The sequence below is a fragment of the Myxine glutinosa genome, chromosome 2 (assembly GCF_964187855.1).
Source record: "Myxine glutinosa chromosome 2, kmMyxGlut1.1, whole genome shotgun sequence".
NCBI classification, from domain to species: domain Eukaryota; kingdom Metazoa; phylum Chordata; class Myxini; order Myxiniformes; family Myxinidae; genus Myxine; species Myxine glutinosa.
In genome coordinates, this window is record NC_136262.1 from 487,304 (window position 1) to 499,688 (window position 12,385).

General features: G+C 45.1%; 1 protein-coding gene across 1 annotated transcript in view; it reads right to left on the reverse strand.

Moving 5' to 3' along the window:
* MAN2A2 (mannosidase alpha class 2A member 2) overlaps nucleotides 1-12,385 on the reverse strand; it is a 421,122-nt gene that overhangs the window by 224,747 nt on the left and 183,990 nt on the right. The window contains exon 8 of the mRNA XM_068108861.2: nucleotides 7,845-8,022. Coding sequence (XP_067964962.2) covers nucleotides 7,845-8,022 — 178 coding nt within the window. The remainder of the gene's footprint in view (nucleotides 1-7,844; nucleotides 8,023-12,385) is intronic.

Consider the following 12,385-nt stretch of genomic DNA (forward strand, 5'->3'; position numbering starts at 1 on the left):
GATGTCACCTGGACTTGCCGAAGTAATGGACATTGCAGTGAAAACAATCAACCATCTCAGGAGGAGCGCCCTAAATTCGAGGTTGTTTGCAGACCTGTGTAAGGAGCAAGATGCAGAACACACCACGGTGCTGTATTTTGCAGGTGTTCGCTGGCTCTCCAGAGGACATGCTTTGGCAAGATTGTATGAACTTCGCGACCACGTCCTCGCATTCTTGGAGGTGGCTAGGTCAGACCTGGCAGTCTCCTACAAAAACAACAAATTCATCGCAACATTGGCATACATGGCCGACATCTTCAACTTGTTGAACAATCTGAACATATCGTTCCAGGGCAAAACGAACAAGCAGGCGAAATCCGTGTTCGGAATGTATGACAAGACAGCGGCGTTCAAGTCAAAGCTGGATCTATGGAAGAGAAGAGTACAGACCAATGATGAATTTGACATGTTCGAAAACCTGGATGATCTGCTCAGCAAGAGTGTTGAGGAACGTGTAGACATTAAGGATGTCATCGTCGAACATCTGGTGAACCTGCGCAAATGATTTGACGAATACTTTCCTGTTGATCCACGCATGGAGAAGAAGTGGATCCGAGACCCTTATTCAGTCGACGTTCAGCAGTGCTGCAACTTGTCCAACAGATTGAAAGACGACTTGATCAACATCGTGTCCGACGGTACACTTGAGATACTGTTCAGGAAGGACACTTTAGTAAAGTTTTGGCTGACAGTGTCTCATGAGTACCCAGAGATTGCACATCTCGCGGTAAAGTTCCTGATGCCATTCACGACGACGTGGATTTGTGAGGCGGGTTTCTCAACGGTGACATATCTGAAGTCCAAGTATCGAAACAAACTGGAGACAGTGGCCCTGTGCGCCAACCTGAGAATCGCATTGTCGCCGCTTCAAAGCTGAATCGATGATCTCGTAGCCAATATGCAAAGTCAACCATCGCACTGATGTGGATAATCCACATCTACAATGTTGCTAACGGAACATTTGAATTAGGCTTGTAAGTTTCACTTTCGGGTTTAATCAGTGAAAGTTGTTTATTTAATGTTGTTCATGATTACAGAACATTGAACCTGGATATAAGTTCAGATGCATATCAGATTTTTTTCAGTAAAAGTTATTCTCGTTTTGTTTATCAGTTCATGCTACATTTTAAGTTCATCATCTATTCACGATGAAGATTAAAATAAAGTTCAAACACCTTATCTTGGCGTGTCACTTTAATAATTAAAGTTTTATTCTATTTCACAAAAGTTACACCGCCAATGAATGTTGTGAGATTCATCTTCATCTTCATCATCTTCATCTTCATCTTCTTCATTAAATCTTCATCCGGATTCATCGAAGGGGCGGATTCATCTCTTCCGAAGCTGCTAACAAGGCAGGGAGTTTACACCTGATTGGCTGACGATAATATCAAGTGGGCGGTGTCTGTGATCGAAGTCGCTGCTCATTCTCAAGGGGGGCGTGGTCTCTCGCTCTGTCTCTCCTCATGGTCGTGGAGATACGTACAAAATAACAACAAAATAAGGACAGTGTTTGGTATGATTGTCGTCGCTTTGCTTTATTGTTCAATTACGAATTGTACTACTGCACAAAGATGATGAACAGAACCCTGACCAAGATATTGATGTGTCCAACCTACCCTTTCTGTCAAAAGTTTTGGAACGCGCTGTAGCCACTCAACTCAAACATCACCTCTCTGCCAATAACCTGTATGAAACATTCCAATCCGGATTCCGCTCAAACCACAGTACTGAAACTGCTCTCCTCAAAATCACCAACGACCTTCTCCTCTCCTCTGACGCTGGCAACCTCAACATTCTCATCCTCCTCGACCTCAGCGCCGCCTTTGACACCATCGATCACACCATCCTCCTCACCCGACTTGAAACCACCTTTAACATTACCGGCACTGCCCTCTCTTGGATCAAATCATACCTCTCTGAAAGATGCCAGTTCATCTCCATCAATAACTGCAAATCCCCCACTGCTCCCCTCCCCCAAGGTGTCCCCCAAGGTTCAGTTATTGGCCCCCTCCTCTTCATCCTGTAACTGTCCCCCCTTGGTCACTTAATCCGCCGCCATGGTCTCCAATTCCACTGCTTCGCCGATGACATCCAGCTTTTCATCTCCACCAAGTCCATCTCCACCGCCACCCACTCTATCCTGACAAACTGCATCATTGAAATAAAATCCTGGCTTCAAATCAACTTCCTCAAACTTAACTATGATAAATCTGAAATAATCATCATTGGCCCAAAAACGAGCACCAAATCCACCCATAACTTTGCCCTCAACATCGACGGTTTCCCAGTATCCACCTCCCCTCACATCCGGAATCTTGGCATCATCTTTCACCAAACCCTCTCCTTCGACAAATACACTAAACACATCACAAAGACAGCCTTCTTTCACCTGAAAAACATCGCCTGTCTCCGTCCATCCCTCTCCTCCACGGCTGCAGAAACCCTCATCCACGCCTTCATCACCTCCCGTCTGGACTACTGCAACAGCCTCCTCTATGGTTCACCCTCAATAATCACCAATAAACTCCAATACATTCAGAACTCCGCTGCCCGTCTAATCACCCATTCCCGGACCTGTGACCACATCACCCCCGTCCTTTATAAGCTTCACTGGCTCCCCATCCCCCAGAGAATCCAGTACAAAATCCTCCTCTTGACCTACAAAGCCCTCCATAACCTGGCCCCATCCTACCTGGCTGACCTCCTCTCCAGACACACTCCCACCCATTTCGCTCTTTCACGAGCCTCGATCTTGTATACAAAAAAAACAAAAAAAAAACCTCCGCTCTGCTGGTACCAACCTCTTGACCCCCCCCATCCGGACCAAATTCAGATCCTGGGGGGACAGGGCCTTCTCCATCACTGCTCCCACCCTCTGGAACTCACTACCTCACACCATCAGAGACTCCTCCTCACTCACCACATTCAAAACATCACTCAAGACCCACCTGTTCAACACTGCATTCAACATTTAACCCACAGCATTTAACCCCTGACTATCTTTTCTCCTTCTCCTTCTCCTTCCTTTTGCTTTGATTATTTACCTATTGATTTTTGTCTTTTTGCACTTGTTTTTTGTACTCTGTCAAAGCGTCTTTGGGCTTCTTGAAAAGCGCTATATAAAATAAATGTATTATTATTATTATTATAAGCAATTGATATTTCCGTGACGGTTTGTGGGGGAAGGGGGTTGGGGGAGGGGGATAGCTGGGTTTTTTTATTGGGTCCTGGGCTAAAAAGGTTGCGGAACGCAGGCCTAGATGAGAAAGAAAATAAATAAATGACCAATAATGAAAATAAATAAATAATAATCATAAAATATTAAATTATTAATCAATTGGTTAATAGAATACATAAACCACCACCATTTCATCCGAATCTGTAACTTAAAAAAAAATTTTTTTCGTCATCAATCGAATCATTAAATAATCAATCGATTAACTGATTGATCAATAAATCAAAAATAGCCTTTACCGCCAAATCACTTGGGCATTGGCATGTCCAAATATCAGCTCCCTAACTCAAAAGGTGCCTGAGATATTGGCCAAATGAGAAAGGAAATAAATAAGTACTTAATTAATCGATAATAATTAAGTAACTCATCAATAAATTGATTAATCGAAAAACAAATCAATACCGTTTTTTTACAAAGTACTTACTCACTATTATTCCCAAATTTCAGCTTCCTAGCTCAAATGATGGCTGAGATATCGCCCGGACACCCAAACAAATGAAAAATCGGTCAGAGACCGAGGACTTAGCGGAATATACTTGTTTTTATCGGTCATTTTGGACAAATATGGCGGCCGAACCACGTGACCGATGACATCATCAATATTTGTTTACTATCATCCATTTTGTCATCATTATCTAAACTAATTTATTCCGAGATTACGCTCAAGAAATTTCATCTTGATCGGATGAAGCTTTGTACTTGTCGAATTATGACATCATAATGGACGCACCTATGACATCATCATTAACATATTTTATTCCCCATGGATAGTTCTTTACAATGAGCCATGTCTCAATTTTTTCTATTCAGCACTTTCGGAGATATGGAGGTGCAAAGTTTTTCGGTTTTTCCAAGATGGCGGCCGAACCACGTGACCGATGACGTCATTTTTTTTCTCCACCAGTTTATGCCGTCATTTCACTCAAGAAATTGCATCTTGATTGGATGAAGTTTTGTACTTGTCGAATTATCAAATTATGATGTCATAATGGAGGCCTTGGGCCGAGAGAGTTAAAAATTGGGCACAATCTATTCCAGGGCAAGACAAATATGTGTGTGAAGTTTGGCGATTCTATGTGCAACGATGTCGACAAAGTACTGCGAACAAACAGACAGACAAACAGACAAACCAACCGATCAACAAACTTGCCGGAATCTTTTCCGGCAAGTAACAAACAAGAAAATAAGAAAACAAGAAAGCAAACAAACAACCAGAGTGAAAACTGAGTACTCCCTTTCAGCATGCGTCATTGCAGAGCCCCCATCAGTGCCCGGCAATGACGTTGTACAGCGCCTGAAGATGGCATTGGAAAGCAGCGGTGTACAACAAACAAACAACCAGCGAGAAAAGCGTTACGCCTCGGTCCCCCGTCGGTGAAGTGATGTGAGTTGACAAAGTGGATGACGCAAGGCGGCCATCTTGGATTTTGACGTGTCGACCCAATTTTCAATAGCGTTCTTCCTTATGCATAGATACACCCACACACCATGAGGAGAAGTGCAGGAGAAGTGAATCTGTCTCAGAGAAGCAAATCCTTGCAGAAGAAGTGAATCTGTCTCGGAGAAGCAAATCTTTGCAGGAGAAGTGAAACCGTTTTGGAGAAGCAAATACTTGCAGGAGAAGTGAATCTCTCGGAGAAGCAAATCCTTGCAGGAGAAGTGAATCTGTCTCGGAGAAGCAAATCCTTGCAGAAGAAGTGAATCTCTCGGAGAAGCAAATCTTTGCAGGAGAAGTGAAACCGTTTCGGAGAAGCAAATACTTGCAGGAGAAGTGAATCTGTCTCAGAGAAGCAATTCCTTGCAGAAGTGAATCTGTCTCGGAGAAGCAAATCCTTGTAGGAGAAGTGAATCTGGTTAGGAGAAGCAAATCCTTGCAGGAGAAGTGAATCTGTCTCGGAGAAGCAAATCCTTGCAGGCGAAGTGAATCTGTCAAGGAAACGCACATTCCTGCAGGAGAAGTGAATCTGTCAAGGACAAGCGTTTCGCCTAGGTCCCCCGTCGGTGAAGTGATGTGAGTTGACAAAGTGGAAGACGCAACGCGGCCATCTTGGATTTTGACGTGGCGAACCAATTTTCAATAGCGTTATTCCTTATGCCTAGATACACCCACACACCAGATTAGAAGTTGGTACTTCGCTTATTTTTCAAGATATTCCGCTCACAAGGTTCAGACATACATGGCGGCGGCCATCTTGGATTTTGACGTGGCGACCCAATTTTCAATAGGGTTCTTCCTTATGCCTAGATACACCCACACACCAGATTAGAAGTTGGTACTTCGCTTATTTTTCAAGATATTCCACTCACATGGTTCAGACATACATGGCGGGGGCCATCTTGGATTTTGACGTGGGTTGCACCCACACACCAAATTCGAATGCGGTCCTTCGCTTACGCATGCACGTACGCACGCACGCCCGCACGGGCAGAGGGACGGGAAAACCATACTCCCCCTTTCGCTCCGCGGTGCGACGGGGGACAAAAGCACATTCTTGCAGGAGAAGTGAATCTGTATAGGAGACGAAGATCCTTGCAGGAGAAGTGAATCTGTCTTGGAGAAGCAAATCCTTGCAGGAGAAGTGAATCTGTCTCGGAGAAGCAAATCCTTGCAGGAGAAATGAATCCGTTTCGGAGAAGCAAATCCTTGCAGGAGAAGTGAATTTGTCTCAGAGAAGCAAACCCTTGCAGGAGAAGTGAATCCGTTTCGGAGAAGCAAATACTTGCAGGAGAAGTGAATATGTCTCGGAGAAGCAAATCTTTGCAGGAGAAATGAATCCATCTTGGAGAAGCAAATCCTTGCAGGAGAAGTGAATCTGTCTTGGAGAAGCAAATCCTTGCAAGAGAAGTGAATCCGTTTCGGAGAAGCAAATACTTGCAGGAGAAGTCAATTCGTCTCGGAGAAGCAAATCCTTGCAGGAGAAGAGGAACCGTTTCGGAGAAGCAAATACTTGCAGGAGAAGTGAATCTGTCTTGGAGAAGCAAATCTTTGCAGGAGAAATGAATCTGTCTTGGAGAAGCAAATCCTTGCAGGAGAAGTGAATCTGTCTTGGAGAAGCAAATCCTTGCAGAAGTGAATCCATCTCAGAGAAGCAAATCCTTGCAGAAGAAGTGAATCTGCCCAGGAGAAGCAAATCCTTGCAGAAGTGAATCCCTCTCGGAGAAGCAAATACTTGCAGGAGAAGTGAATCTGTCTCGGAGAAGCAAATCTTTGCAGGAGAAGTGAATCCATCTCGGAGGAGCAAATCCTTGCAGGAGAAGTGAATCTGCATAGGAGAAGTAAATCCTTGCAGGAGAAGTGAATCTGTATAGGAGAAGCAAATCCTTCCAGGAGAGGTGAATCCTTGGAGAAAGTTTTTCTGCAAGGTTCACTTGGCTGTGCCTGGATGGGTTTAAGAGTTGAGGTGTTGCAGCTGGAATCCGAATCCTGTCGAAAAAGCCTGGTGTTGGCTTAGCGGTTAGGGTGCCGGCTTGGGATCCTAGGATCCTGGGATCCTGGGTTCGAATCCCGGTCATCGCTGAATTAACACCAGGAGGGTTGAATCAGCCTGTCATCCTGCCGAGGTCGGCAAATTGAGTACCAGCTCACTGGTAATTCCCTGTGTCACAAGAGGCGACTAACAGGGTTGGCGGCAGGCAGGGCATTCAGCCATAAAACATTGTTTTAAAAAAAGGCCAACCCCCGCCCCGCGGGGAAAAATGGCCCCTAAAGGCGGTTCTTCTTCTTACTTCTTCTGATTACTCCAATGTAGTATTTGGTTTTCCATTCGATTTTGTGGGGTTTTTAACTCACAGTGATATTTGGCTCATGGATGAGATTTACGTGAATGAGAACATTGAATGATTAGAATTGTCAACACAGTACAACCAACACAGTATATGGGACAGAGGCCTGCATCCCAGTATCACAAGCCTTGTACTCAGAAAGCGGACAATCTTATAGATATTGTGAACTGCTGTGTCTGTCCATGTGTTTGGCTGTCTGTCTGTCTGTTTGCCATTTATGGTGGCCACTTCCTGCGCCGAGTTTGAAAAGCTGCCGATTGGTTATTTTGCATATTCATCTCACTTTTATTGATGCAATATAGTCAGTCACTTAATTGTCCCTTCCAGTAATCTTTAAAATCACCATGAAATCAAAAAAGAAGATTGAATACTGATCTTTATGGAGTAAAACACAATTTTAAATCGCTATATTTTGCCTCTTGTTAGACAATTCCAAACTCCCCCCACCCCCCAACCCCCTCCCCAATGTTGCACCACCATTTTGCAGTGGGTGGTATAAGCAGCTCAGATCTTTGGTTCTGAGTGAAACCAGAAGAGCAACACAATTAACATTTTAAAAGTCCATCAAATAATTTATAAATTGATAGATTACGTTGAACTTTTCCCATCACTGGGGATAGGTACTTTTGCGAGTACTGTACAATTATATTATCCCTGCAGTTTGGCAAACCGACCTTTAGGTAAAGTTATCAAATCTAGTTATGAAAAACGATGGTGCATACAAACAGCTATCAGGGATCCCTCCAAGCTGAATCAGGGTTGAAGTAAAAGTGATGCTGCCCACCCTTGCATGCAGCTCTGGGTGTGTGTTGATGTAATCAAAGATTCGCTGGTAGTTTCCAAACTGCTGATCCCACTCTTGTAGTGTATCATAACGGAAGTCATCTCCCAGTGGTACAAGCAATACCGGTGTGCGGAAAAGCTTGGACTTTTTGCGATATTGGTCCAACAACAGCTGAGCCCTGGTGAAGGGATAGTGGGACACGGCAAGAGCGGGTGAATCACTTTTCTTGATGCAATATCAAGATCAAAGGTTTCTTTTTTGCTTCAAAAATATTAAGATAGAGATTATCAAAGGTTTCTACAGTGCCCAAAAGGTAGGGTCGGGGTGTGGAGTGGAGCGGGTGAATGAAGAAAAAAAAAGTTCACCGTCAATTGTAAAAAGTCACAAAATTAAGAACATCTGATGAAGAAGAACCCTGGAGTAAGAATATAAAGATAAATACATGATATTCAAAGAATACTTACCCTGCGCAGTCAACTTGGTGGGAGCCAACTTTTCTGTTTTTGAAGGGTTTTTTTGTTTCATCCAATATGGCTGCCTCGAATATTTGGGAGACAGAGCGCAGACAGAGCGAGGGGAGCTAGGTCGGTAGGAGACAAAGACCACCAACCTGCCTGCGGTGAGAGAGAGAAAGGCCTGAAGAATCAGCTCCATCGCGGGAGATTCCAATGATTCTGAAAGCTTTGGTTTCCACAGCGTGAAGCCGAGCTAGGTGTGAGGCAGGAGCACCATCCCAGAGGGGAGAGCAGTATTCCATCAAGCTGCAGATGAAAGCCTTGTATGTGGTGAGGAGCTCAGTTGTGCCAAGGAAGGACTTTGCACAACGGAGGATGCCCAGTCGGCGAATGGCTTTGGAGGCCAGCTTGGAAATGTGGTTTTCCAAGGAAACATCATGGCTGATAGTGAGACCCAAAAGCTTGAGTGACAGAACTTCTTTGAGAGGATTGTTGAGAAAGTAGATGGGAGGGTTGTCCAGACGGTCTTTACGGAGAGACAGAGTGAGAGTGTGAGATTTGTCAGGATTGAAAGACATGTTCCACTTGTTTGCCCAGTCTGTGATTTTGTCCAGGACTGCATAGAGTGAGGAGGCTGCAGACTGCCGATCTGAGGGATGAGGAATGGAGCGGCACAAAGTGGAGTCATCAGCAAAGAAATAGAGAGGATTTTCCAGAGAGTCGGAGAGATCATTAATGAATACCATCAAAAGCACAGGGCCCAGAACATTGCCTTGAGGAAGTCCAGCCACACGTTGACTGCGACCGAAAAGCAAGTCGGCAAGCCATGTGTGGAGGTTTCCATGGATACCATGGGAGAGTTTAGCGAGCAGGGCGGGGTGCCAGACCGCATCGAAGACATGAGATATGTCAAAGGAGACAGCTCTGATTTCCTGTTTGGCATTGAGGACCTCCATCCATTGTTGAGACAGCAGAAGCAGCATGTCCAGAGTAGAATGACCTGGTGTGAATCCAAATTGATGATCAGAGATCAAGCCATTGGAGAAGAGGAAAGATTTAATATCAGAAGCAATGATGGAATCCATGACATTGCTGATGATTGGGAGAAGGCTGATTGGTCTGTAGTTGCAAGGATCTGTTTTTGCACATTTTTTGTGTAAAGCGGAAATGTTGGCTTAATTCCAAGCAGATGGCAGATCACCTTGAGCAAAAGAGAGGGTGGAGAAAACAGAGAGAGGGTGATATAGAGCAGCAGAGAAGGATTTTAGGACCCGTGGGCTGATGCCGTCTGGTCCAGTTGCAGAATCAGAGTTGAGGTTTGACAGAAACTTCTTCACCTTGTCAGGAGAGAAGGACACAGAGTCCAGGAACAGTTGGGTTCGACTGGGTAAGGTAGGTACAGAGAGAGATGGGTTTGGGACACAAGATTTTGAGGCAAAAACAGAGTTGAGGCATTCGGCTTTGTCATGTGCAGTGTCAGCTGTGTAGCCGTTTCAGGTAAGGGAGGGGATGGAGGGGGAACAAACACCAGAAACAGATTTGACCAGACACCACCAGGATTTGGAAGAGGGAGACAGCTTTGAGAGTTCAGTCTTGAGAGTAGAGAGATGGTGCTTCCTGGCACTCCCGAGGGTAGACACACACTTGTTCCGAGCTTTGTGAAAGGAACTGAGATTGCCTTCAGTTGGATTAGCCTTCCAAGAGGCGAAGGCAAGTTGTTTCAGGCCAACTGCCTCACCACAAGATTCAGTGTACCATGAATGGGAAGAAGGGGATGCCAACTGAAGACGAGATGGGATAAATCTGTGCATGAGAGAGAGAAATTTACTTTGGAAGAATTCCCAGGATGAGCTGATCTCAGAGGCAGTAGAGATGGGAGACAAGTAGAGCTTTTAGCTTAGTAGAGCAAGTAGAGCTTTTCGAGCTACTCTACTTTACTCAGGAGAGCTTTTGGCTCTTTCACGAGCCTCGATTCTGTATACATTTAAAAAAATTTTAAGTCCAGATGATTGATGGCTGCTTGAAGACCGTGCCCGTCAGCCTGAGTGAAATGCCAGACTCATCGACGCTGAGATGGTTCTCTGAGAATGGCCAGAGAGATGTTCACTTTAACAAGCATATGGTCAGATTGAAAGATTGTGTCAGTCCCAATGAGTAGCAGAAGTCCTTTACTGAGGTGCCGTGGCTGGTGCAAGAGGTACCCACACCTAGCTGACATGATGACAATTTAATTCGCCACAAATGAGGAAGATAGAGTTGGGATGAGTGGATAGAAGTTGGTCCATGTTGTCAGACAGCGAGATGTAAATGGAGTCATCAGTTTGGTGGACAGTACAAGCATATGAACAAAACGTGGGAGCGAAGGAGAAGCCGTAGCCAGAGATACTCATGGGGGTGTGGTGGGGTGAGGGCAGTGCAAGGAGAGTGAGGAAGTGAGTTTTTGATAATGTTAGCAACCCCACCACCAGGACGAGGCTCAGGTCTATCATACCGGAGGAGGGAGTAACCAGGGGGAGATACTAAGGGATCAGAGACATCTTGAGAAGAAGAGTTTCTGTTAAGTAGATCACATCCGGTTTGTCAGAAGCAATCTGGATGGGGAGATCAGTCAGGTTTAAGCGAAGGCCCCGGATGTTTGAGGTCCATACCGTTAAGGAAGAGGGAGCGGGAGCATCGGATAAAAGAGAGGGGAGGGGAGGAGTTGGGCAAGATGAGGAAGAGGAGGAGGTCAGGAGAGCTGTTGACCGTGTGTCGGAGATTGCAGAAGAGTTGGGAGAGAGGTCAGGATGAGGAGGACAAAAGGCTTGATGGTGATGGGATGAGGCACAGTGAGGGGTTGTATGAAGAGAGGGGGGATGATGGGGTGGGGGGGGGGGGGTAGGCAGAGCGAGGAAGAAGGTTGGAGGAGGTGGAGGTATGAGTTGGAAGGGTGAGGAAGCGGGGTTGAGGCAGCTTTGATGAGGAGGGGCAGGGGGAGAATTGGAGAAAAATGGAGGGTGGGGAGATTTGAAGGGGAAGGGTGAGGGGTAGTTTTTTAAGGGGAATAGTGAGGGGAGGAGGAGTTTTGGAGGAGAGAGGTGAGGGGGGAGATTTGAAGGTGAGGGTGGAGTTTAGGAGGGAAGGGGTGAGAGGTGAGTTTGGGAGGGGAGCGTTGAGGGGGGAGTTTAGGAGGGGAGGGGCGAGGAGGGAGTTTAGGAGGGGAGGGGTAAGTTGGGATTTTCAGGGAGAGGGGTGAGTTGGGATTTTAGGAGGGGAGGGGTGAGTTGGGATTTTAGAAAGTGTTGGACGATTAATGGAAAACGAACATTTATTGCAAAAGGACTTTCTTGTGATTTTCAAGTCAGAGATCCGTTTGAAAACGTTAGAGGATCTAATTTTACATTCAAAATATAAGTTCATTTTTACTTGCGTACCATGAACCAACCTTGCAGATTGGTGCAAGATTTACATCAAATTACAGGGGAGAAAGTTACACATAAATCAGGTGTCTACTAAAGGAATCATGAGACTTAAAACGAAACAAGAGATACATAATTAAATTATCACTCATGGTTCCTGATCAAAAAGAAATGATTAAATAATGTAAGAATCCAAGCAACTGCACTCCCCACGTCAAATCCCATCTAAAATCTTCTTCCCCTCCCTCGCCGCCACATGCGGAGAGTTTGCGATCATCTCTGTGAACCAGGCTTTTTCCTCAAAGAGAAAATACGAACAATATTAACCTGAGATCCCTACCCATAGATGAAAAGGGATTAATCAACCAACAACCAAATAAGTCCGTGGGGTGGGTGGGAACCTTTTTTTGGCCTGGGAAAAACCACGAATACGCTGGACACAAGGCCGCGAATGGAGAAGCAGATCGAATTACGAATTCCAAAAAGGCCATAACTACGTGAAAAATTGGTGACGCTCACCAAAATTCAAACTTGTTCTGCAAATTATCATAACTAGATGATATTCATAGAATACTTACCCTGCGCAGTCTTGAGAAGGACTTGGTGCAAGCCAACTAATCTCATAATTTAAAAAATAATGATGACGTCAACGGGCACGTTGTTCGGCCGCCATCTTGGAAAAGCTGAA